This window comes from Pseudogymnoascus destructans (assembly GCF_001641265.1).
Source record: "Pseudogymnoascus destructans isolate 20631-21 unplaced genomic scaffold scaffold_16, whole genome shotgun sequence".
In the NCBI taxonomy this organism is placed as follows: domain Eukaryota; kingdom Fungi; phylum Ascomycota; class Leotiomycetes; order Thelebolales; family Thelebolaceae; genus Pseudogymnoascus; species Pseudogymnoascus destructans.
In genome coordinates, this window is record NW_020167535.1 from 430,968 (window position 1) to 455,656 (window position 24,689).

The 24,689-nt window shown below is 52.8% G+C and overlaps 11 protein-coding genes across 11 annotated transcripts; 5 read left to right on the top strand and 6 right to left on the bottom strand.

Annotated features, from left to right (window-relative positions):
- Positions 1-35: 35 nt before the first annotated feature.
- Positions 36-2,886, bottom strand: VC83_05895 (uncharacterized protein). The gene is made up of 2 exons (XM_024469502.1): positions 1,909-2,886; positions 36-1,857 (listed from the first exon to the last, which is right to left on the bottom strand). Exons 1-2 carry the CDS (start codon positions 2,096-2,098, stop codon positions 146-148), a joined length of 1,902 nt encoding a protein of 633 aa, XP_024322371.1. The 5' UTR covers positions 2,099-2,886; the 3' UTR covers positions 36-145.
- VC83_05896 (uncharacterized protein) lies at positions 2,887-6,427 on the top strand. The gene is made up of 7 exons (XM_024469503.1): positions 2,887-3,506; positions 3,594-3,979; positions 4,030-5,142; positions 5,197-5,532; positions 5,582-5,959; positions 6,010-6,120; positions 6,170-6,427. The coding sequence occupies exons 1-7, from the start codon at positions 3,245-3,247 to the stop codon at positions 6,224-6,226; spliced, it is 2,643 nt and encodes an 880-aa protein (XP_024322373.1). The 5' UTR covers positions 2,887-3,244; the 3' UTR covers positions 6,227-6,427.
- On the bottom strand, positions 6,428-8,133 carry CEM1 (Mitochondrial beta-keto-acyl synthase). Its single transcript, XM_024469504.1, has 2 exons — positions 7,596-8,133; positions 6,428-7,520 (listed from the first exon to the last, which is right to left on the bottom strand). The coding sequence occupies exons 1-2, from the start codon at positions 8,049-8,051 to the stop codon at positions 6,627-6,629; spliced, it is 1,350 nt and encodes a 449-aa protein (XP_024322372.1). The 5' UTR covers positions 8,052-8,133; the 3' UTR covers positions 6,428-6,626.
- Positions 8,134-8,379: 246 nt separating this feature from the next.
- On the bottom strand, positions 8,380-9,366 carry VC83_05898 (uncharacterized protein; the record flags this gene model as incomplete). Its single annotated transcript, XM_024469505.1, has 1 exon — positions 8,380-9,366. One exon carries the CDS (start codon positions 9,364-9,366, stop codon positions 8,380-8,382), a length of 987 nt encoding a protein of 328 aa, XP_024322397.1.
- Positions 9,367-9,618: 252 nt separating this feature from the next.
- VC83_05899 (uncharacterized protein) lies at positions 9,619-10,933 on the top strand (the record flags this gene model as incomplete). Its single annotated transcript, XM_024469506.1, has 1 exon — positions 9,619-10,933. The coding sequence occupies exon 1, from the start codon at positions 9,701-9,703 to the stop codon at positions 10,931-10,933; it is 1,233 nt and encodes a 410-aa protein (XP_024322377.1). The 5' UTR covers positions 9,619-9,700.
- A 2,287-nt stretch (positions 10,934-13,220) lies between these two features.
- Positions 13,221-15,432, bottom strand: VC83_05900 (uncharacterized protein). The gene is made up of 3 exons (XM_024469507.1): positions 14,790-15,432; positions 14,598-14,728; positions 13,221-14,550 (listed from the first exon to the last, which is right to left on the bottom strand). The coding sequence occupies exons 1-3, from the start codon at positions 14,848-14,850 to the stop codon at positions 13,234-13,236; spliced, it is 1,509 nt and encodes a 502-aa protein (XP_024322355.1). The 5' UTR covers positions 14,851-15,432; the 3' UTR covers positions 13,221-13,233.
- A 1,708-nt stretch (positions 15,433-17,140) lies between these two features.
- Positions 17,141-19,010, top strand: NUC1_2 (nuclease). The gene has a single exon (XM_024469508.1). The coding sequence runs from the start codon at positions 17,444-17,446 to the stop codon at positions 18,467-18,469; it is 1,026 nt and encodes a 341-aa protein (XP_024322379.1). The 5' UTR covers positions 17,141-17,443; the 3' UTR covers positions 18,470-19,010.
- Positions 19,011-19,121: 111 nt separating this feature from the next.
- Positions 19,122-21,191, bottom strand: VC83_05902 (uncharacterized protein; the record flags this gene model as incomplete). The annotated part of the gene is made up of 2 exons (XM_024469509.1): positions 19,558-21,191; positions 19,122-19,528 (listed from the first exon to the last, which is right to left on the bottom strand). The coding sequence occupies exons 1-2, from the start codon at positions 21,110-21,112 to the stop codon at positions 19,122-19,124; spliced, it is 1,962 nt and encodes a 653-aa protein (XP_024322378.1). The 5' UTR covers positions 21,113-21,191.
- On the top strand, positions 21,192-21,960 carry VC83_05903 (uncharacterized protein; the record flags this gene model as incomplete). Its single annotated transcript, XM_024469510.1, has 3 exons — positions 21,192-21,408; positions 21,481-21,786; positions 21,840-21,960. The coding sequence occupies exons 1-3, from the start codon at positions 21,395-21,397 to the stop codon at positions 21,958-21,960; spliced, it is 441 nt and encodes a 146-aa protein (XP_024322354.1). The 5' UTR covers positions 21,192-21,394.
- Positions 21,961-21,998: 38 nt separating this feature from the next.
- VC83_05904 (uncharacterized protein) lies at positions 21,999-22,835 on the bottom strand (the record flags this gene model as incomplete). Its single annotated transcript, XM_024469511.1, has 3 exons — positions 21,999-22,392; positions 22,450-22,572; positions 22,666-22,835. 3 exons carry the CDS (start codon positions 22,833-22,835, stop codon positions 21,999-22,001), a joined length of 687 nt encoding a protein of 228 aa, XP_024322448.1.
- A 183-nt stretch (positions 22,836-23,018) lies between these two features.
- VC83_05905 (uncharacterized protein) lies at positions 23,019-24,504 on the top strand. The gene is made up of 2 exons (XM_024469512.1): positions 23,019-24,148; positions 24,252-24,504. Exons 1-2 carry the CDS (start codon positions 23,218-23,220, stop codon positions 24,338-24,340), a joined length of 1,020 nt encoding a protein of 339 aa, XP_024322447.1. The 5' UTR covers positions 23,019-23,217; the 3' UTR covers positions 24,341-24,504.
- The last annotated feature ends 185 nt before the right edge of the window (positions 24,505-24,689 follow it).

Here is a 24,689-nt window from a genome sequence, read left to right on the forward strand (position 1 = left end):
ACGGTCTCAAGGAAATTCAGTAATAAGATGTCATGGCATTAATAGTATTCTGATTCATCTACTAGGGCATCGTAAGATTTTCCTCTTACATCCAGCCCTCTCCCGGTATTGCTAGATATATCGGTATCAAATTACCCAGATCTACCTACTCAGTCGTCGTAAGATCTGCTTTCGGATTCGAAGCCTTCATCCACCCAAACGCTGAAGCCCCACCAATCGGGTTCGAGGGCCGACGAGCACCAGTAACAGGCCATGCCTCTTTATGAGCCTTCTCCTCAGCTGCCGTCTTCTTAGTTTCCCAGCGCGAGGATGCGTTGCTATCAGTAAGACTAGCTTGGCTCTTGCGTCTGAACGAATCGTCTTCCAACGGACTGCTCGGCGGGGGTTCATAGACATGACGTGCACCAGAAGTAGAACGGCCATTCTGAGGCCCCTTTGACGGCTTCAGCACCTTCATGCTTCTGTTACCACGGCCGGGTTTGTTGTAGCCACTTGCGGACACCGTCTCTTTTTGCATCTCGCCATCACTCTTTAGTAGCCCACCATTTCGCCAGGAGCCCCATTTAGCCCCAATGTCTTCTCGGTTTTCATTTTCTTTATTCGTTGCTGACTTGACATCTTGTTTGCTCTTAGTTTGGCCTTCGGTGTGGGTGCCACCTGCAGTCGACCCAGACTCAGCCAGCCCAGGGCTATTGTCAAAGGGCACAGGTCCCAAGCTTGGACTAAACCCATTCTGCTGATCCAATACATGTTTTTCGTCCTCGTATTCGTGGCGAGGGGCTCTCGAAGATAGTGGTATCGCAATCGGATCAGACCGCATGGTCTCGCTAGGTGCCTCATTCCCTCCTTCGTTCTCATCGGGCCCAGATAAGAGTGCAGGTTTGCTTGATTTACCAGTAGGGGTGAACGGAAGAGCAGCTCCCTTAAGCTCGACGGCTTCGGGCGGATTGTTCATCGTGCAAATGTTCTTGAAGACATTGTCATCCTCTGGTCGTACAAATGGTACTGAGAGTTTCTCACGGCCATCTCCATAGAGTGTCATGGTATTTTGGGAGAGGAGAAGGTCAGCACTATGTGCCCTCAAGGTATCACTCCCAAGGAAAATGTGTATGGCTTTTGGTCGCCGTGATGTGGAACGCTGGTGAATGCCGGTAACCTCAAAATTGACGGTCAACGCAGGTAGTTGTGGAGCAGGGCTATTGGCTCGAGATGAAGGCTGTGTTATAACAGCCTCCGGAAGGTAAACGGGTAGAGTGATGACAGGGAGTCCTTTGGAGTTTTGTTGGATGCGGTCCACATAACCAAGCTTCATAACGAGGGTATACTCCAATGTCGATTTATGAGAACCGGTGCATACATCGGCATAGAGCAAGGTGTCATGAGAGAAAATTTCGTTCAACCAGCATCGTATAATGCACGGGACGTTGCCTAGTATGAAGAGACCTGGAGGCGGCTCCGGGATCTCTAAAGGTGATGGGTCATCTTGGCCTCCGATCACAAAGTTACTATCAAGGCCGAGACTGCTAGTACAACCTGATGGTGCCGAGTACATGGAACGAACGGAATGGCCTGCGGAGCTATGTCTTCCATCTGACTTATGTGAGAGTGTCCTCTCCATAGGATGACTACCAAAGCCGCTATTTGGGCGAGTAGGGCCAAAGTCGCCTGATGTGCGAGATGATTGTGCCCAGTTTGATCCTTGGGTGGCACTGACATCAAAGCGTACGCTGTTCGCCCGTGATGCGCCGCGCCGCACCGGCTCTTCTTCCGCATCCAGGCGCAGGCTGCCCAGCAATGATTGCCCATGCTCATCATCGAAGCCATCAAAAACCTGAGACTGAGATGAATGTACCAGACCTAATGGTTTCAGATCAGTATGGAAGTTGGATATAGGGGCGTGACGTCTACCTTGCTGAGTAGTGCCTAGCACACCTGGGAATGGAGGGTTCCAGACAGACTTGAGCGCCGCATCATCCGCTTGCCTTCGCTCGAGTCGGAGTATGCGATCTGCGTGGTTGATCTGAACCGCATGAACATGCTTTACATCCATTTCCAAATGGTATAGGCTTTCCTTTGTCGGTGAGAAATGCCCGTCCATTCCTATAGCGTAGCTTCTAAGGCAAGGGCTGCGTATTTCGTACAACTTCCAGTTCTAAGCATGAGTGGTCTACCATGGACCTTAAAGACCCAGTCGCTCTGACCCAGGCCCAGCCGTTTCTTGTCTTCTCTTTCTTTCGCCCCAGCTCATGGGGAGGATATAACCGATCGCCACCGGCGGCTTGCAGGTTCGGTGATATTAAATTATTCGTCGATCAGCAAGGCAAGTGTGTCCGGTGGTCCAGCTCGCGCGCAAGTCACAATATGAATGATGAAGGTTGGTGGTCTGTAGTTGTTCGACGGTCACTCTCTACTTCGATGCTTCGGGTGTATAACAGGCAGCGCCAGAGGTTGATGGAGGCAGGTGGAAAGGAAGGTTGATCTAGAGCTCAAGCTGTACCAGGCGGTGGATGGTTTTTCTGAAGTCGTCGGGGTTGGATGGGGGTAGGAAACAGAGTCGCGGAGAGAACTGGGTCCTGGAGTGCGTTGGTCTGGAAGAAAGAAGATGGAATATAGGATTCGTACGACTGGAGTCTATGGGATGTGAAACTCTAAAGGTGTAGATGTGCGAGTGGGAGTTTGAGTCTCTTGTTTCTCCAAAACAGTCTTGGATGTTCTTGTATGGTCTTGTATGGGGGTAGATGCATCTTGTCCAATGTCCAATGTCCAATGTCCAATGTCCAAATGTTGTCGGTAAATAACGGTCAGCCACAAGTGGCATCACCATAAAACGGTCTCGGGCCAAGTGGACAAGGGTACGACCAAGATAAGACAGCTTACTTGTGCTTTCCTCGCTCTATCACTATTATATACCCCGATATTATAGCCACGAAGCTTTATTGTAACTACAGATCTCCATACTCGTGGTCAAGGATCCGCAAACCCTCAGCAAACCTTCAGCAACGCCCCGTCCCCCTACAGGCGTGGTGCTCATTTGTATAGCTCCCATCACAAGGCTACCGATCACTTTCCAGGAGACTTTCTTCCCCCGCTAGACTGGCTGGCATGTAGTGCAGTGTTCGCCATACTGCCATTTACCAGAACTATCGATGAAAGCACCTCCTGATCATGCCTGAGCTTCTTTCACGACTTCTGCTTCGCGTTTACCAGGCAGTCTCTTCTTGAGGGGGCCTTGATTTCCCGAAACATGAAGGGCGACGATCCGAGCCCGGTCGACACCTCGACACCTGCGTCACCGACAAGTGTTAGGCAGTATCCGACTACAAAACGCTATAGGTCTCTACTATTGCCTTCTAGCAGTGACCTTGCCGCTGCTAGAAGCGACGCAGAACAGAGAGATGACGAACACACGCCGCTCCTCAGAGGGGCAATGAGCACGAATCACATGCGTATAGCAGATGGGGGTTCTACTCCAAAGCCGCGCCTCTCGAGACACCATAGTGGAACAGGTACTTTAACGTCCCATCTGCCCCTTCCCTTTTCTGGAACAATCCGAGTACTCTTCGTGGTTCAGCACAGCTAACAGGGCTTCACAGGCAGCCTCCGTCACCATAGTCGAAGCAACTCTTGGGGCCAACGCCTTCCCCAGGCACTCAATACCGACCGAAGTACCTCCAAAGCCTTTGACAACGATCTCAGAAGCTCAGTAACTCTAGATGACCGAGTCTGGTACGATCAGTTTACGTCCACCGATTGGGTCCACGACAATATCGCAGACGCATACCGCGTCAAGGCACTCCGTGCAAGGAAAGATTTTGCAGGGCGGGTATGGGCATTCCTGGACGGCTCGCAGGGTTGGGTTCTGAGTGCCTTGGTTGGGTGTACAACTGCTTTAGTAGCATATATTGTTGATATTTCCGAGGCCCCTACCTTTGACTTCAAGGAGGGATACTGTTGGGACGGTTGGTATCTAAGTGAGAAGGTAAGTCCGGGCAGGAATAATTCTTCATATTGGCACTAATACTCTTCAAGAAATGCTGCCCTAATGGGGACCGATGTGCTGCCTGGCGAACTTGGTCCGAAGTCATAGAAGTACCCGGGGTCAATGGGGAATTGACCGAGTTTGTCATTTATGTTCTCCTGATGATCGTTTTAGCGTCCTTATCATGTCTCCTTACTCTTTCAACGAAGACAGTTGTGCCTTCAACCTACCGAATCTCAACATTTGACGAAAATCTGGCTGCAGTTCCTCAAAGAGAAAATGAGGAGGGTGGGAGCCCAAAACAAACCAAGGCTGCTGAATACAGCTCGTCTTCTATGATCTATTACCCAGCTGCTGGAAGTGGTGTTGCAGAGGTCAAGGTGATTCTCAGCGGCTTCGTTCTGCATGGTTTCCTTGGTCTTAAAACTCTCATAACCAAGACATGCGCTCTTATTCTCAGTGTGGCATCCGGGCTGAGCCTGGGGAAAGAGGGACCATTCGTTCACATAGCTGCATGCATAGGGAACATTTCTTGCCGCTTGTTTAACAAGTATGATTACAACGATGGGAAAAGGCGCGAGATCCTGTCTGCGGCTGCGGCTTCTGGTGTTGCCGTTGCGTTCGGAGCGCCAATTGGTGGCGTGCTGTTCAGTCTAGAAGAGGCTTCGTATTTCTTCCCGGCGAAAACGTTGTTCAGGACCTTCTTCTGCTGTATTACGGCGGCGTTGTCTCTGAAGTTTTTGAATCCATATGGAACTGGCAAGATCGTCATATTCGAGGTGAGATATCTGACAGATTGGGAGTTGTTCGAAATGATACCCTTCCTAGCAGTTGCTGTGGTTGGTGGCGCCGCAGGTGCTCTGTTCATCAAAGCGTCATATATCTGGGCGCGCTCCTTCCGCAAGATAACTCTGGTGAAAGACTATCCGTTACTAGAGGTGGTCCTCGTGGCTCTTGTAACCGGATTGATAAGCTATTGGAATATTTTTACAAAGACTCCTGTGGCGAAGTTATTGTTCAACCTTGCCAGTCCATGCAGCCCAAACGACTTGGATTCGATGGGTCTGTGCCCGGAAAGCATGGGAGATATCGATTCCATTTTGAAGCAACTATCAATAGCCTTCGTTATCAAGAGCTTTCTGACGATTATTACATTTGGCATTGTACGGCCCCTGACCCCCAGCCGTGTTTGAAAGGTATGCTAATAAGTTAAACAGAAAGTTCCCGCTGGTATCTATGTTCCTAGTATGGTTGTAGGCGGCCTCCTTGGAAGGATAGCTGGCCACCTTGTACAGCGACTAGTGCTCCAATTCCCACATGCTGCGATTTTCGAACAGTGCGCATCTCATCCAAACGGCACTTCGTGTATCACTCCAGGTGTCTACGCGTTGATAGGAGCCGGTGCCACTATGTGCGGCGTTACTCGCCTCTCCGTTACGCTTGCCGTTATTCTTTTTGAGCTCACCGGCAGCCTTGATTATGTTCTACCATTCTCACTGTCGATTCTCGTTGCCAAGTGGACCGCTGATGCGGTTGAGCGGCTGAGCATCTATGTAAGCTTGAACCCCAGCCTTTTGAAGATACATTTGCTCATAACATCAGGATCTCCTCACGAATATGAATTCATATCCGTTTCTTAATAACAAGACAAAGCCTGTCTTTACATCTGATCTCGCTGATATCACCCCTCGCGTGCGAAGGGAGAGAGTCATTGACATCTCCTCATCGCCTCTTATGTCCGCCAAGTCCTTGCGAGAGAAAATACGGATACTTCATGAGGCTGGAGAACTTGATGGAGGTCTTCCGATTATTAGACAAGACGTTCTAGTTGGGCTGATCCCAGCGCCGGGTCTTGAATTCGCCCTGGACAGCCTACCAAACGAAGAGAATGACTTATGCCTGATGGCAGCTGTGAAATCTTTCGATGACGACGAAGATGAAACAGCCGATCCGACCGATTTCACTTCATATATTGATCCGGTAGGCATCCCGAAGATTACCGGCCCTTATTCCAATTCTGACTCTAAAAGGCTCCTGTGGCACTCGACATTCGTTCCGAGATGGACTTGGTGTATGAATGCTTTGTCAAGCTTGGACTTCGCTATATCTGCATTCTGCGTGATGGTCGTTACGCAGGAATGGTAAGCCACCTTGCTCGTTTCATATCCGCCAGCTTGCTAACTATTTCAGCTTCACCGCAAGGTGTTTGTAAAGTACGTCAGAGAATTAGAAGAGAGTGGCCACTGAACATGTGCCATTGCTGCTCTCGGTTTATTGTTGGATCGCATTGGGCCCAATAGGGCGTAAATGGGGTATATAATAGTCTAAATTGTGCATTGGCAAGCCACAGAATGTCAGCTGGCATAATTGCATCTATTTATGTGTATGCTGAGTTGATATTCGGTATATAATAGTTAGGCCAATAACCCACTGGTTGGGTATTCCTTTGCTTCTCTAAATAATATATTATTTCGTATTTAAAATTAATGTCACAAACGTATAATCAAACACGGTTATTATACATGAACCCAAACCACACGCCTTATAAAAGTACATAGCCACAAGGCGCTCGTCCATGAAGCTATTCCCATCGATTCACCCCTCCGGCCCTCGTTGCGACCCCGGTTGGGGGCTGGCCAGGAATACATTATATCCTGTACCCCTCCCTAGCAAACACCAAAGTCGCATTCGTGCCACCAAACCCAAACGAGTTCGAGATCGCAACATCAACCGACCTATCCTGCGCATGAAGCGGCACATAATTAAATCCCCTATCCGGATCTGGCTGGTCCAAATTCAGCGTCGGCGGCACAACCCCCTCCCTAATAGCCAGCACCGCAAATATCGCCTCCACCGCCCCCGCAGCACCCAAAAGATGCCCAATAGCCCCCTTCGTACTACTCACCGTCACATCCCCCTCCTTCTCTACACCTTCCTCCCCAAGCATCAACGTCCTAACCGCCGCCGCCTCCGCAGCATCCCCAATCACCGTCGACGTCGCATGCGCATTCACATACCCCACCTCCCCCGGCCTCACCCCCGCCGTCCTAAGCGCCCGCCTCATCGCCAGCAGCGCCCCCGCCCCATCCTCCCTTGGCGCAGTCATATGGTACGCATCAGCGCTCAACCCATATCCCAGGACCTCGGCATATATCTGCGCGCCCCTCGCCTTCGCATGCTCGAGTTCCTCCAGCACCATCACGCCCGCGCCCTCGCCTATCACAAAACCGTCGCGTCCGCTGTCGAAGGGTCGGCTTGCGGCGGAGGGGGTGGAGTTGTAGGCGCTTGAGAGGGAGCGGGAGCGCGCGAAGCCGGCGAGGGCGAGGGGATGGATGCACGATTCGGAACCGCCGGCTACCATGACGGTGGCGTCGCCGAAGGCGATGAAGCGTGCGGCGTCGCCGATGGAGTGCGCGCCTGTGGTGCAGGCGGTTGAGACTGAGTGGTTGGGGCCGAGGAAGGAGTGGCGCATTGAGATGTGGCCGGCGGCGAGGTTGACAAGGAGTTTGGGGACGAAGAGGGGGGAGACTTTTTTGTATCCCTGGGGTGCGTGGGTTAGTTTTGGTGTTGCTATATGGATATGGAAGGGGTAAAGGGGAGGAGAGGTTGGACTTACTCCTTTGTGGTAGGTGATGGAGGTGTCGTAAATCTCTTCGAAATTTCCAATCCCACTCCCTAGACAGACACCCGTATCCTGAGCTCCAATACTTCCAGGCTTGGGATCCCACCCTGCATCAGCGAGGGCCATATCCGAAGCAGCGATAGCATACTGAGTGTACTTGGCCATCCGGCGCTGGTCCGCTCCAGAAAGCCACTCATCTGCGTTCCACAACAGGTGCTTCAAAGGCGCCTTACTCTCGTAGGATTCGTCTTTCGGCACAGGCTCTATGAAACTTTGCCTGAATTCAGTTGGCACAAGCCCTGCGACCCTACTCGGGATAGCTCTATATTCCTCAGAGTCAGGCGTGGCAACAAGTCCGCTCTTCCCAGCAATAAGTCCTCGCCATGTGCGCGATATGGAAGCGCCGAGCGGTGTTACGGCGCCAAGGCCGGTGATTACAACGCGGCGCATCGGATGATCATCGAATTCTTCCCGTAGGGCTCACTCGTTCTGCGAGTGTAAGCCTACACAGCGTGGTGGTTGATATCACCTTTGGCGTTTTCGTGGATGACATAAATTGAGGACGAGGCTGAGATGCAAGGCTCGGCAATAGCTGGCGCCTCCAAGCTATTTTACAAAATCGAGGTACGGTAAATGAAAGATATAATCCGAGAGCATACTGCTCTACTACCATAGTTATGCTCAAAGATATGCCCAGTCGTGAATAATGACTACGAAATAACCACCCCATTTTCGTCAAAAACTCCGTCGCCATGTGCTTGAGCAAACGCCCCGCGTTCTATCTATCACCGCTGCTTTTCATTTCATTCCACATCCTATCCACGATCTGAAATACCTGCGTGACTCCCTGCATCTTTGCCTCATCGACGCCATGGCCACCCAGCTTTTGCTGAATCTTATCCGGATGCCATCGCACCCTCTCCAACTTGAGCGTCTTCACCAAATCCGCCTGGTCCGGTTTCCCCGCCGTGGGCCCATTCAAGAAAAACGCTTCAACCTCATCCTTCCCCAAATCCTCCATCTTCCCACTCCAAACCGGCCACGGGATAGTCGAAGCACCATCGGTACTACTCCGAAATGCCTCCCATAACTCCAGATACGCAGCCCACTTCTGACCCCACTTCTGCGTCCACCCAGCCTTATCTTTCCTCTCCTTCCCCCTCGCCAAACTCTCCTCGACCTGCCTCTGGAACGTCTCCTCCGCCGCCCTTGCCTGCTCCCTCTTCGCCTGTTCCTTCTTCGCCTTATCCCTCCTCTCCTTCTCCTCAATCAAATGCTGATGCGTCTTCTTGTACATCTCCGCGCGTATATGAGCCGCATACTCATCATCCGTCATCGCCTCCAGCTTCCCCGTCTCAACATCCATCTTCACCGGATCGATCTTCGGAATCGGCTGTCCATACACCCCTTCCCAGAACTGCGCCCCCTCATCGTCCGCCATGGCATCGAAAAGGCTTTCGCGGAACAGCGCATCGGAGTCAAGGTATTCCCCAGATGAGGTATTGGGGAGCTGCGACTCATCGCGCAGGCTCGGCTCGTCCGGAGGCTCGGATCGCTGACGCTTCGAGCGATGGGTACTTTGGAGATGTCTGTGTCTATCTCTATCATGTCCGCGATGATCCGGTTTCCTCTTCGCGGACTTGAATCTGAATCTCGACCGCTGCGTCTTGCCCAGGTCATCCTCATTCTCCTTGCCCTTCTCCTCGGCACCATCGCGAGTCTCAGATCTACCCCGCCTGTCGTCGTCGACATCCATAGGCTCCATGATTGTATCGCGGCTGGCTTGCAGCTCGCCCGTAATTGTTTAGTTGGTGCTCGCACTGCACATCATCGCAAGGGCCTTCGGAGAATGATCCAGTAGGGTGTTGAATTGCGAGTGAAGCTGTTTCCTTGGGGAGCTGTTGTGGAGTCAACGGAAGGGAGGGGTTGTCGGTGTTTCGGTATTCTATCTAGATCCCCCGTCTCTTATCGATAGCACTAGCGTAATGGCCAACTTAATGTCCAGCCAGCCCAGAGCACTGAATGCGACAAGACATCATCAACCTACAATTTTATCACTGAGGAATCTGCAACAACAGAGCCTTCAATCCACCTCCACAATGAGTGGCAATGGCCTTTCTTATGGCCTAAACATCACAAAGAAGGCGAAGCCGATAGGTTTTCGCCCCCCACCCGGGAAGAGGAAACCCATCTTCGACTCTGATGGCGACTCCGGCGACGACGACACCAGCAAAGGCGGCGCCGCCGAAGAAATCGGCGAATTCGGCGGCCTAGACCTCCCTTCCAGCAGCTCCTCCAGCAAGCCCTCCAAACCCTCATCCAAACCCTCCAGCAAACCCAACCCCCTCTCCAACCCCCCCACCGGCGCCAAACCCAAAACCAATACCCCCCAATCCCTCTATGGCGACCTCTCGACCTCCTTCAGCTCCTCCAAACACGCCGCGACAGCCGAATCCATAGATTCAAGCATCTACGACTACGACGCCGTCTACGACTCCCTCAAACCCGTCAAGACCGTCACCGAAGCCGACAAGGAGCGGAAACCAAAATACATGACCTCCCTCCTCGCCGCAGCCGCGGTGCGCAAGCGCGATGCTACGATTGCAGAGGAGCGGAAGCTGGCGAGGGAGAGGGAGGCGGAAGGGGAGGAGTACGCGGATAAGGAGAAGTTCGTGACGGAGGCGTATAAGAAGCAGCAGGCTGCTAATCGTATCGCGGAAGCTGAAGAAAAAGAAAGAGAAGAGAGAGAGGCAAAGGAGAATAAGAATACGGGGTTTACGGGGTTTTATAAGGATTTATTGGAGAAAGATGAGAGGAGGCATGCGGAGATTGTGAAAGCGGCCGAGGAGAGGGGGAAAGCTGGCCCGGAAGCGAAGGTGGAGGAGGAAGAAGGGGGGGAGAAATCGGAGGCCCAGATTGCGAGGGAGATAAATGAGAGGAAAGAAGGTGCCATCGCTGTCAACGACGAGGGGCAGGTAGTTGATAAACGCCAACTCCTCAAAGGCGGCCTCAACATAATCCCCGAAGCCAAGCCAGCCGCGCCCGCGCCCCGCCACAACCGCGACACTCTGGCAGATAGGCGGGGTGCGGCGTTCGTGGGCGCGGGCGGGGGGAAGCAGGCTATGAGAGATAGGCAGACGAGGATGATGGAGGCACAGTTGGAGGAGGCGACGAAGAGGGCGAGGGAGGAGGAGGAGGAGGAGAAAGAGAAGGTGGATAGGGCTAGTAAGAGTCGGAAGACGGAAGGGGAGATTATGGGGGCGAAGGAGAGGTATTTGTTGAGGAAGAAGGAGGCGGAGGAGGCGAGGAGGAGGGAGGCGGAGGGGAAGTGAGGGGAATATGTAAACTATTTGGTTATAAGAACAAGCATTCAGTACATGCATAGCGAAAAGCTCCAGATAGCGAACGCTCCACCCCATTTTACACTAAAAATCACGAATTTTGTAACTTAATATATCAACAACCATTTAGTAATAAATTATAAAAATATTTAATTGGCCTTTTGTAAGCATTTAAAGCAATTGGTCTTATAGTTATTGAGGTATGAGATCTAGGACAAAAGTGGGGGCCAAAACTTAATATCTCTGTAATTACAAGACCAATTGCTTTAAAATTCAAGCAGAGTGCTTTAAATGCTTACAAAGGCCAATTAAATATTTTTATAATAATTTATTACTAAACGGTTGTTGAGATATTAAGTTACAATCCAGCTTAAGCTGGAGCTTTCGCTATGCATGTACGTTATCAGACCGCTATAAAACATAATACAGTAATCACTGCCTATAGCGGACTCGGCCATAGCGGAAACCTCCCAATACCGGACCCCTTCCCACAGAATTCCGGCCAAGATCCTTAACTTCCGGTATAGAAAATGGCACCTCCACCAGCCAAAAAGCCTCGAATCTCAATTACGAATGCACAAAAGCAAGCTTTACGAGCTTGGTACTATGATCCTACAACTCAGAGCACAAAGAAGACATGAGCAGATGCTTCAACTTAATGGAATGATCAATATGGACATACTTTGAGCTCTTCGACTGCAAGTGAAATACTATCCTATACGCCTCTCTCAACACTGCTACTTCTACAAAAGCATTCGATAATACCAAGAAGACAAGGAAACCAAAATGGGAAGTGTTAGAGAAAGCTCTTAGAGAATGGGCTTTATGATTTGATGCTACTTATGGCATTGTTACAGGAGATCTTCTACAGATAAAAGCAACAGAATTTCAAGATACGGCTACCACAATACCATAGACAAGATTGCCCTACATGGAGTGAAGGATGGCTTGAAGGGTTTAAGAAAAGACATAATCTCCACTGCTAAAGAAAAGTTAGAGAGGCAAGCTCTGTGGAAATCATAACAGAACTAACACAGCGGATGGACAACATCCGAGCAGTTAAAGCGAAATACCTACCTTGTGATGTTTACAATATAGATGAGACTGGATTTTACTAGAAAAAATTACCAAACTCAGGATTATCGACTTCGTCACTTGGGAAAAATGTTGACAAAACTCGAATTACAGCTAACCTCTACTGTAATGAAGATGGGAATGACAAAGTTCCAATTTGGTTTATCGGAACTGCTAAACAACCAAGATGTTTTACTTAAAATCATATCTCGAATCCTAAAAACCTTAGAATACATTAGCGATGGAATTCAACAGCATGGATGAATCATTTCATTATGATTGAATGGTTACAATGGTTCGATAGTAGAGCACAACGCCCTGTTCTACTGTTAATGGATAATTTCAGTGCTTATGAAGTTGAAATACAAGTTATGTGGTTTCCTCTAAACATAACGTCAATTTATCAACCACTTGATCAAGGGATTATTCAAAATTGGAAGTGCTATGTACGAAAGCAATTGATTATATTCTTACAAAAGGAGTTAGATGCAAACCGCGATTACAAAAAAACTCACCATGTTCTCCATACAATTCAATGGGGAATTTCTGCATAGGAAACAATTCAACCATTGACAATTATCAACTGTTAGAAGAAGGGGTTTATGATTTCTACAGAACGTAGTTTATATAACCTATAGGAAGCATCTCATGAAGTTTTACAAGAGATTCAAACAAGTATGAGTACATTAGCTGAAGAGCAAAGGGTTCATAGGTATAGGGTCAGGGTTGTAGGGGCGTCATGTGATATGGGTATGTACTGTAACTACTTCATGTAACGGAAACTCTATATAAGTTACCGGAAGGCAAACCTCGAACCGACCCATCCGTTATAGGCAGTGATTACTGTACTACTATTTTGATCATGTAGACTATTCTCTCAGATATTCAACCCTATAGTTGACAAAAACATGCATCCCTAATCCCTGGTATCACCACATTTCCACAAAGTTACACACAAAAGCGGCTCACGTCATTAAAACCATTCGCTATGGTAATACTACCTCTCGCTGAAACATCCTAAAAAAAAACGTTATCCTGTACCCCCACGCCATCATTCAACTTTTCGTAAAACATGCAATGCTCTCTTTCCCTCCTCCCCCTTCCTCTCCCCCATAACGCCCACTTAACCCCTTTCCCCCCACCCCCCCCCCAACCCCCCCCAACCCCCCCCCAACCCCCCCCACAACCCCCCCCCCATCAACTTCCCCAAAGCGCCCCTACTGCGCCGTCAAAGCATTACTCATCGCCAGCACACTCATCCCCAAAAACGCACACCCAATACACAGCTCCTTCCTATGACACATCCCCAACCCCTCCACAAAAAGCTGCAGAGCAACACTCGTCATAATCCCCGCCGTAACCGCAAACATGCATCCATACACCGCAAACCCGGGCCCTCCTACCCCTCCTTGACCGCGGTCCTCGTGCCTGGCGAGTTTAAACCACAACGCCGCAATCCCCGCACCCAAGGGCTGACTCACGCCGCCGAGGATGGAACTCCAACACATAGCCTTCGCGCGCGAGCCGAGCGCGAGGTAGAGGGGGAGTGCCATGGCGAAACCTTCGGTGATGTTATGTGTGAATAGCGCCATGAAGACAGAGAAGCCCAGGGCGGGGGAAGCGTGGTTCGTGGCGTATGTGATGAAGCCCTCGGGGAGCTTGTGCAGGGCTATCGCGATACTGGTTTGGAGACCGATATTCAGGAATGCGTTTTCAGGCACGTGGTGGTGATGTGCTGCTTCTTGCTCGGCTTCGTCGTCGTCGTCGGAGTCGGTAAGGCACGCGCCGTCGAGGCCGTGGTTGTGGCCGTGCACGGAACCGCTGGAGACGTGGCGTTCTTCGGTTGTTTGAGACTCGATGTCCTCCCCTTCGTGTCGGCGGAGAGAACGCACGCGCCGCAGCGTCGGGGGACGAGAGTGCGACTGGCTCCGCATATCGAGGAATTGCTTAAAGCATTCTTGCCCACACGGTTCGGAGTACCCGAAGCAAGGCCCCAATTCATCGCAATTAGCCTTGTCATCGCGCACGAACGACATGACGCGGTTCTGGACCTGCACCATGGACGAGCGCCGCGAGGACTCGGTGGGCGTTTGTTGGTTGGAGGTGGGTTGGGAGGGCGCGAGAGAGGGGCCGCCATTGGTAGAGAAGGCGTGACCCGGTCTGGCGCGGACGGAGGCGCCGCTTAGGAGGGGAGTCGATTCAGTGCCCTTGGCCACGCCAAGTGTCGGGGATCGTGGTGGACCGTGGGAGTGCTGACGACTGCGGGAATGACGGACGTGGGGGTGGGGGTGTGCGTGTTTTCGCGCGGGCTGACGATGGCCAGCCCGCGGTTTTGCGGTGTCGTCGTGGTGGTGGTCGCAGTCGACGACTTGGGAGGGGATGTAGTGGTGGAGGAAGCGGGAGACGATTTGGATGCCGATGAATCCGAGGATGAAGAACGCCAGAAGCAGCCAGGACGCCTTTGCAGGTGACATCTCGGCTTTTTCCAAGTACTTCCTTGATGATGGCAGCATGCTGTATAGCGCGGAGAAGATCTAACAGCGTTAGCACGGTTTAAAGTCGTTGCTTGGGGAGCTCTTACCATGACGCCAAAGCTCAGACTCATCGAGCATGCCAGAAAGAGACTGCTGTCATGTATGCTGAAGTCCTTCCATCTTGGTACGCGGCGCAGAAGAAGGTCAATGCAGATGATACTTGAGCCGACAACGCAGGCTGGGTGAATTGTTAGCCATCCATACCATGTCTGGCAGGAGAAAAGGAGGGTGTTGCATACCTATGCCGCTGGCAATGGTCATAATCCATCCCCGGACATCATTGTCCAGTGGGGTCCGCATCGTGCCGCCTACACTCCCCTCAAGCGCAATGCTTCAGCTGCGAACTCGAAACGCGTATCAAGCCGTGCCGAGCGTATTTTCCACGATTCCAACGAATGCTGAGAGTGGGTTTGGGAGGCGGCGGATGTGGCGGACGTGACGGACGTGACGGACGTGGGCGCGCGTCTATACTTTTGACGGCGGTGGCGAGTTCTGATATCTCGTCTTCGAAGCGTAATAGAAGAATTTATATACTTGTCTATCGGTGTTGGTAAAACAACAAAGCCGCCGACGCAGACTCCCTTCGGTGTGACAAATAGACCAATGCGGTCTCTCAATGCGGTCTTTCCCTGCAGGCTACCCCTCAAGGTGTCAGGGTGGTGTCTTTGTTTTATGATTACTCGTACAGCACAGAGCCGACGTAGAGCAGTTGAAGGAGGCAAGTGATGAGAGTGAGACAGGGAGCACAGGATGAGGGTAGGCACATACACTGGATACAGAGGATACCGAGCAGACAATATAGACAAATACAGACAATGAAAAAGATGCAGTGTAAGCAAGAGTGGGTGAGCATAGAAATTCCAGATTGGTCTCTGGCCGCATTGGTAGGCTCTACCCAGCTGACTAGTGTGAACCAATGCTAATGTTGTTGCCGGTCATAAGGTTACTTCTTAGTTTTTAAGTGGTTGGTTAGAGGAGGTTAGGGGTCGTTAAAGAAGGTTAGTGGAGGTTAGCGGTTGGTTAGTGGTTGGTTAGTTAGTGGTTAGGGTCTTTAAAGAAGGTTAGTGGTTAGGGTCTTTAAAGAAGGTTAGTGGAGGTTAGTGGTTTAAAAAAGGTTAGTGGTTGGTTAGTGGTTGGTTAGTGGTTGGTTAGTGGTTGGTTAGTGGTTGGTTAGTGGTTGGTGAGTGGTTGGTGAGTGGTTGGTTAGAGAAGGTTAGTGGTCGTTAAAGAAGGTTAGTGGGTTCTGCATGAGTTGACGGTCACGTGCTAGTACGCCTACAGCACGCTACTCGTACTTTGCATTAATAAATGTATGTAAAAGGGTGATGATCGTTGCTACCTCCCTGTAGTAGAGTAGTCCAATAAAAACCCGAGTAATGTTATGCTGCTTTACCACTCGTACGTACGTGAGCTGACGCGTTATATAGATTATTATTTCTCGCAACTTGTCAAAACAGCGGAGAGGTGGAACTAGGTGCATGGGTCGGTCTCATGTTGACAATTATTAGGTGGTAGGTAGGTGTGTGTGGTGGTAGGTAGGTGTGTGTGGTGGTAGGTGTGTGTGGTGGTAGGTGTGGTGGTAGGTGTGGTGGGTGGTGTGGTGGGTGTGGTGGGTGTGGTGGGTGGTGTGGTGGGTGGTAGGTGTGGGGTAGGTGTGGTGGTAGGTATGGTAGGTAGGGTGTTAGGGGGGTAGGTGGGTGGTGGTAGGGCGGTAGGGACTGTGGGTGGTGGTAGGGTATTAGGGTGGTAGCGTGTTATGGGGCAGGTGGTAGGTGGGTGGGTGGTAGCGGGGTTAGGGTGGTAGGGTGGGTAGGTGGTAGGGGTAGGTGGTAGGGGTAGGTGGTAGGGTGTAGGGGCTGTGGGTATTAGGGTGGTAGGCTGTAGGGGCTGTGGGTGTTAGGGTGGTAGGCTGTAGGGGCTGTGGGGTAGGGGGTGACGTAGCTGGGGTCCTCCACTAAATAAAATTCGGTAAATGAAAATTATACCCTGTAATTTGACCGTAATGAAAGTTCTACCCTGTTATGATTAATAACCCACCACCTGATGCTCACCGTCCCCCACAGCCCAGCCCACAGCCCACAGCCCACAGCCCACAGCCCACAGCCCACAGCCCACAGCCCACAGCCCACAGCCCACAGCCCAGCCCACAGCCCAGCCCACAGCAGCCCACAGCCCACAGCCCACAGCCCACAGCCCACAGCCCACAGCCCACAGCCCACAGCCCACAGCCCACAGCCCACAGCCCACAGCCCACCTCCCTTAAACCTCTCTAATGCCTCCATCACATATGAGGCCAGCGGCAGCTCCTAGCGTTGTGGTTTGAGCGGTGTGGTTTGAGCGGTGTGGTTTGAGCGGTGTGGTTTGAACGTTGTGGTTTGAGCGTTGTGGTTTAGGTGGCTTGACGAAGCCATCTTATGCCACAATGAGAGCGGCGGCTGGCGAATCAGCAGGACGAGGCTACACTAGCAAGGCGAGGGAGGTAGCAGTCACGTGAGTGTCGTACAATTATCACTTTCGCAATTATATTAACTTATCACTTTCGAAGAGCTGGCGGTAAGCGTCACGTGATGGCCTATGAATCATTTGCCGAATAAAAAAAGTTCACGCGCGTCTACCGACCCTGTACTAAAACCCTCAACTTAAGCCTGACCCTGCATTTGATCACCCGCCCGCGACACCAGCCTGAGCATCGACGACCACACATAAGAACAGCCAGCCAGAAGCCAGCGCGTGCCTGTGTGTCGTGTCTCTGTGGCGCGCCCAACCTTCGACGACACGACAACAATCTGTCTACCTGACTGACTATCTGGCCGACGTGACTGCCTCTTCCTCTCCCTCTCATATATATACAGCACCCCCCCTGCTATTCCCCTCGCCCTCGCCCTCTTTCAAGATGTCAAAAACAACATTCGCAATCATAGCTGCCGTCAGCGCTGCCACCGGAGCCGCCGTCACAGCAGCGAGCATGTCCCTCGCAACCCCAGCCGATAAGAAAACCAAACCAACCCCCCCGGTGCTGTCAACTCCTCCCTCTCCCTCCGTAACACTCCCAGCACCCGTCCCCTTCCCCGGAGCCCTCGCCATTACCGCCCCCGTCGACCCAGCAGGGCTCTTCCAATACGGCTTCCCCGGCCCCGTCGCCGACCTCGCGACCCGCAACTCCCTCGTCTCCTCCTTCGACCGCCGCACCAAGAATCCCTTCTGGGTAGCTGAGCACATCACGCCCGCCTCCCTCGCGACGCGGGAGGGCGACCGCAAATCCTCCGTCTTCCTCGAGGACCCCGACGTCCCCGAGAAGTTCCGCGGGAAGTTGAAGGACTACTTCCGCTCCGGGTATGATCGCGGTCACCAGGTGCCGGCGGCGGATGCGAAGTGGTCCCAGGAGGCGGTGAATGATACTTTCTACCTCACGAACATGTGTCCGCAGGTCGGTGAGGGGTTTAACCGGGACTACTGGGCGCATTTTGAGGATTTCTGTCGTCGTCTTACGACGCGCTATCCGTCTGTGCGCGTCGTTACGGGGCCGCTTTACCTCCCGAAACGCGATGCGGACGGGAAATGGCGCGTCTCTTACGAGGTCATCGGGAACCCACCTAATATCGCCGTTCCCACGCATTTCTACAAGGTGATTTTCGCCGAGGACGGCAGAGTAGGAGGCCAAGTCGCGATCGGTGCATTCGTGCTCCCTAACGCGAGGATTCCCAATGACAAGCCCCTGGCTGAGTTTGAAGTCCCTGTGGAAGCGGTGGAGCGCGCGAGTGGGCTGGAGTTTGCGACGAAGTTGCCGGTGCAGAGGAGGAAGAGACTGTGTGTTGATACGCCGTGCTCGTTGGTTATTAAGGAGTATGCGCAGAGACAGCAGGCGTTTGTGAAGGAGGAGAGGAAGCAGGTTTCTGCGCCTGGGTCGCCGAGGAATTAATTGGATGATACTATTGGTACAGGAGTGGTTTGCGTGGCGCGGCGTTGTTCAGACAGGAATACAGACAGACTGACGACTGGATGATTTCCCAGTTTGGTTGAGGGGAGGTCTTTTGCGCATTGTATAGCAGGGAGGGCGTATTTTGCATCATACACACTTGCTAGAACCTACGCTTTCAGAAGCCTATTTTCTTCTCTTATTATCATGTACACTCTAGATTAGAAATAACCCTTATATACCAATACAGCGCTTTAAAGTTAAATTTACAGGCATCTCTCTCTTTCCCAACTCTTTTCTTCATTTCTTCATTTCTTCCTTTCTTCCTTTCAACCTCTCTTCAGATCTCTCTCTCTTTCCCTGGCTTCTTTGGGCGGCGATGTTTTTTTTTTGGCGCAGAGCCGCATAGCAAGCACGTTGCGTTCCTGCATGACTCAACGCGCCACGATCTGCAAACTCACCAGGTCAGGGGGCTGGCCTTGGGCCCATCACCCAGGCTTCCAAACCCGTGACCTCCCACCACTCACCACCCTCCCATCCCGTGACCATCTATAAAATACCCTCTCCCACCCCTCCCAAACCTACAACCTCCCCTCCCTCCCCTGCAACGCACCACTCATCATCGCCTCCTCCCTCCTCCCTCCCCCCCTCCCCATCACCATCTCCCGCCCCCCCCTCGTACACCACCACTCCACACACACCCCCCCCTCTCAACATCCATCTCCCCTCCCTCCAACGCCTCCCAAAACCGTTCTTGACACACCCTCCTCATCCCCCCCTCCTCCGCCACCCCCCTAACCGCGCCAGCAGCAAGCGGTAACCACTCCCTCAACGCATGCGGCGCCAGGGAACTCAACGCATCCAGCAGCGCGAGGGTCAGGGCAGCTTGTTCCGTCAGTGGGGTTTCAGCGGCGGCCACCCCATCCGGTCCTGCTTCGGCTGGGGGGCTTTGCGGTAGGAGCGCTGTCGATGCGTGTAAAGCGCGGAAGCGGAGGAGTTCGAGGAGCGTATCTGGTAAATCTGGATGCGACGCCGCGAGCGGGTTCGGGGGCGTAGTAACCTCTAGTAGACTCTTAAACGCCAGTCTGAACTGGCGCGCTGAAAGGTTCGAGGGGAAGGATGCGAGGAGGGCGGTTGCGTAGGGGGGGATTGCGGATGCGGCGAGCGCGGCGTTGGGGGGGCGGTGAGGACCGAGAGGGTGAGGGAGTGTGCTGCTTCAAAGAGGGGGAGGAGGGGGGGGGAGGGGGTGCTGGCGAGGTAGGGTGTGCATGCTTGTAGCAGCGCGGCGTTGGAGGCGGGGGAGAGGATGAGGGGGAAGTGCTCGGCGGTGTTGAGGTAGTAGAGGTCTAGATTCCGGTCTAGTGGGTGTGCGGGGATAGTGCCGGGGTGCGAGGGCCGGATGGATTCGAGGAAGGTTGTGGAGTGGCGCGGATAGCGCGCGAGGATGTCGATGGAGGTTAGGGAGACGAAGGTGTAGGCGGTGAAGGAGGCGGTGCCGAGGCGCGAGCTGATGAAGTAGAGGGAGCGGAGGGTGTGGAGGGCGGAGGAGGAGAGGGAGGCGGCGTGGGCGTCTGTTGCGAGGAGGGGGTCGATGAGGACGCGGCCGAGGACGGAGCGGAGGATCACGACGGTGGCGAACATGGCGGATTTGAGGAGCTGGAAGAGCGTAGGGAAGGTGGTTTGGGAGGTGGTGGGGGTGAGGTGGGTTGAGAGGTCGCCGGGGTCGATGGTGGAGAGTTTGTTGTGCCGCCATTGGAGGAGGAGTTCGTGGGAGAACTTTTGGAGTTGCTCGACCAGGTGGAGGATGTTGGGCTTGGGCGATTGGAGGTGCTCGACTGTGTATGCGACGAGTCGAGAGAATGGGCCCATGGATGAGACGAGAGGTCTGGAAGAGACATCCTTTAGATGCATGAACCCGCGCGAGGACGGCGACCAGTCTAGCTTCTTGTCCGGCGTAACACACACATCGGCATCGATGGCACCCACAAACTGCCCCATCTCGTACCCCGACGGTCCCACCATCGCTCCGACAGCAATGGGCAACAGGAGGTCAAACCTGATCTCCCTCTTCGCCTGCTCGGACAGCAAATCAAACGTATGATTCAGCGCCAACAGCGTCGCCTCCCCCCCCACAAAGAACCCCTCCTTCGGATCCTCCATCGCCAAATTCGCAGCCATTATCAGCGCTCCCTCCAGCGACATCCTCAATCCCCTCGACAACCCCCGCCTCCCCTGTCCCCCCATCCCTAGTAGCACTCCCGCAATCGCAAGAACATGTCTCCACCGCGGCGACTTATCATCCGCCCCCTTCACCACCGCCGTCGCCCACTCATCTGGCCCTAACCCACCGCCACGCCTTGGATAGCCCAGTAGATTCGAGTCATTGGACTGCGCCTGCTTCAGCACTGTGATCGCGGCGGTGTTGTATATGCTTATGATGCGCAGACACGTCTGCAGGTCCAGCGCATGCGTTGCCCATATCGCGGGCGCGGCGAGCAGTTGCGAGGTCAGGAGCGTGATGTTAAGCGGGTTCGTGAGCGTGGTGAGGAGGGAGGTTGTGGAGCCGAGGATCTTGCTGGTGAGTTCGGGATCGGGGAGTTTTTGGTACGCCCCGAGGACGGTCGTGAGCATGCGATCTGAAGACATCGTGGCGCATCGATTGTGGTTGTGTTGTGTGAAGACCGGCTGGGTTTTGGATGGAAGAGTTTGGAATGTGGGTAGATGGTAGACGGTTGACGGATCTAATCAGCCGAGGCTCAGCAGCCTTCCCTGTCAACCCATGCAGGTGCGGCCGGCCGCCGTAGAACATGACGCGCCGATCAGAGAGCTTGGAATAAATCGCAACTATCAAATTCAACGACTAATTACGACAACGTGAAGCTGCAGATTACGCTGCTTTCTCGACCGGGACACGTAATGTAGGGGACGATGTCGGGGGTAAAGTGAGAAAGCCCAACAACCCATCCATCGAATTCGCAGGACAGCCGTCGCTAACAATTTACTCTGTCTCCCAGAACTCGCATCTCAGACCCTGCGCCCCTCGACTATGAAACTCCTCCCTTCCCATCGCTGTACTGGCCATTGAATGCGAGGCCCGGAGTTGCCAGCTACCTCTATTACACCAAAGACATCTGGCGCTTCACCCTCATCTGGACGCTCATCTTCTACGCCGCATTCCACATCGCAACCGCTGCGCTCGCGGTGTGCATGCAAGTAGGGAAAGGTAAAAGCGCGTTTAAATGGGTCTGGAGTATCCCGATCGCATATGCTGTTATTGCGGGGATTGAAGCTATGCTTGCTGGGAGCATTGTGGGTTTGATGTATGTCCCCCACGGCTTCTGTCTGGTGCTTACTTTGGCTAACAAAGGTCAAGATTGGGCGCGGTTTACGATGCAGGATACTTCCGCATGTCGACATGGATACCCTTCGTATGGTCTCTGATCAATGTCTTGGTATTGATTCTATCCGCCTTCTCTATTCAAGGCGCTCTATGATCTATCTATACCCCTCAAGCTCGACTACATCATCTCAGCTACTCGCCGCTTCCGTCCCCTCCCTCAGTGCTTGCCAACCTTGGATCCGGAGCCTTGACTTCAATCCTTTTGAGAACTCTCGCTGGGTTCCCCGCAACGACAACGAAGTCAGGCACATCCTTAGTGACCACGCTCCCAGCGCCGATGGTGACCCCCCTACCAATAGTGATACCACCAAGAACTGTCACATTACCGCCGAACCAGCAGTCTTCCCCAACAGTAATCGGCGCCCCCAACTCAGGACCCCGAGTCCCATTCCGCAGAAACGGATCTAACGGATGGGATGCAGCGAAGAAGGAGCAGTTTGGTCCGATGAGAGTACGTGATCCGATGGTGATGGTGCACGTGTCCAGGAAGGTGCAGTTGAAGTTGATATAGACGCCCTTTCCAATTCTGGGCAAATATATGTGTTAGTGGGTGCTCTGAGAGGGGAGGAAAGGGGAGGTGCACTTCGTATTGGTGCCATAGTCGACTTTGATGGGACCATCTACCCATGCATCGCCGTTGAAGAGCTTATCATCCTCCTCTTGCGTAGGAGCTTTGGCGGGGAGGGGGGTTTTATCGCCAAGGATACTAGAAAATGGGTTAATACAGACACGTCACCACCCACCCCCATCTGAACTGTCTGAACTGGAATAGAATAATATGAATAAAGCCCAAGCCTACTCTCTCCACAGCTCTACCAAACGGCGTCGGTCAACCTCCCCAGCACTGTTGAAGCGATCGCAGGCGTGGTGGCAGCGCATCCGTGACGCCGTGAGACGAGGGGTAAATGCGTAGTAGAGCTCTCCGCGTAACATGTTGGCTAGATTCTCATCTTCATTAAGATTCTCCATTGTTGTTGAAGAGCAAAAAGGACGGCTGGTAGAGAGGGACAATGCTGCTTCTGGAATGTAAAAAGATATCTATCAGACTGTATATGTGATATTGTATGGATTTATGATTTGTGATATAACCATCGGAGGCGGATCGATAGTCAAGTCAGTAACTTCCGGAATTACACGCGCGAGTTACTTACTAGCTTGGTGCGATATTGTCTCATCCTTGGCTCAGCCTCGCCATTGTCCTACAACCCCTCGATCCCAAACCTCAACAACACCCAGCTCGCTCGGACGAGTTGAGCTGCTCCTCCTCACTATATAACACTGCTCGTCCAACGGGACAAAGAAGCATGTCCACCTGAAATACCCCAAGATCGACCCCAATCCAGTCCTCTCCATGCACAACCTCACCATCTCCTCACCCCCACAGCCTCGCAACACCACAAACACCCTCAAAATGGCAACTCGAGTCAACGGCGCCGTCAACGGGTCCTCCGCCGTCCCCAACGGCGTCCCCCAGCGCGAACCCACAATCCCCATCCTCCCCTCATCCCCCTCCTCTACCAGCACCAACTCACTCGCCCAAATCTCCCACGGCGGCCTCGGCCACCCCCCCTCCTTCTCCTCCCTATCCCCCACCCCCCCGTCCCTCACCGCATACGAGAAGCAATACTACCCCTCCCAACCCATCTCCCTCTCCGGCATCGCCTCCCGCGCCTTCCTGCTGGGCGCCCTGCTCTCCTTTTCCACCGCCCTCTCTCTCGTCCTCGCCCTACAGGGTTCGCCATTCTGGCGCCCACCGTTTTTTGCCGCGACGCTGGCGGTGTTCCATTTCTGCGAGTTTTGGACGACGGCGAGGTATAATACGAAGGCAGTGCAGGTGTCAAGTTTTTTGCTGAATCAGAATGGGAGTGCGTATACTATTGCGCATGCGGCGGCGTTGGCGGAGTCGACGGTTTCGTGTTTGCTCGCTGTGTATCCGCCGTCGACTTTTCTTCCGGGTTTTATGACGGCTTGGGCACTTCCTGCGCTCCCGGAGTGGGTGGGAACACTCACCCTTGCAACAGGGCTTGTTCTCGTTCCTCTCGGGCAGCTCGTGCGCAGCCTCGCTATGGTACAGGCGGGTGGGAATTTCAACCACATTGTCCAAGCGCGAAAATCCTCCTCTCACCAGCTCGTTACCTCGGGGGTATACAGTCTCTCTCGGCATCCGAGCTACTTCGGCTTCTTCTGGTGGGGATTGGGCACGCAGCTTGTGCTGGGGAATGTGGTCTGTTTTGTGGGGTATGCCGTGGTGTTGTGGGTGTTTTTTAAGAGGAGAATTGCTGGTTAGTTGCTCTTATTTCCTTCTTTCTGTCCCCCTCCCATTTCCCTTCCATTTATAGATGTGTGTGTGAAGATGAGATTGGAGAGGTGCTAATTCCGTAACAGGAGAAGAGGAATATCTAGTCCGATTCTTTGGCCAGGAGTACTTCGACTACCGCATCCGCACCGCCGTCTGGATCCCCTTCATACGATGACAGGTCACGCCTCGGCCTGCCAGGCAGCGAGCATTCCTGGACCTGGGATTCTAACCGCAGCAGCGGGCGTGTTTTCTGGTTTTAAAGGGGGGGGGTGCTCATACAGCGTTTTGGGTATGCGGGTGTTGTTTTTGGAGGGGTGGAAGGGGGAAGCTTAAGGGGACGTTGTCTTGATAGTATGCTGTATAACTCGCATATAAGAGCCCATTAATACAAATAATTTCTCATTCACATCCGCTTCCATGAAGAACAAAGCTTGCCTTTGCCTGCATAGACATATACATCACAGCGATAGACACACACATCAACATATATGCTTTTCTGTCCATTCTGATTCCGTTTCGTCATG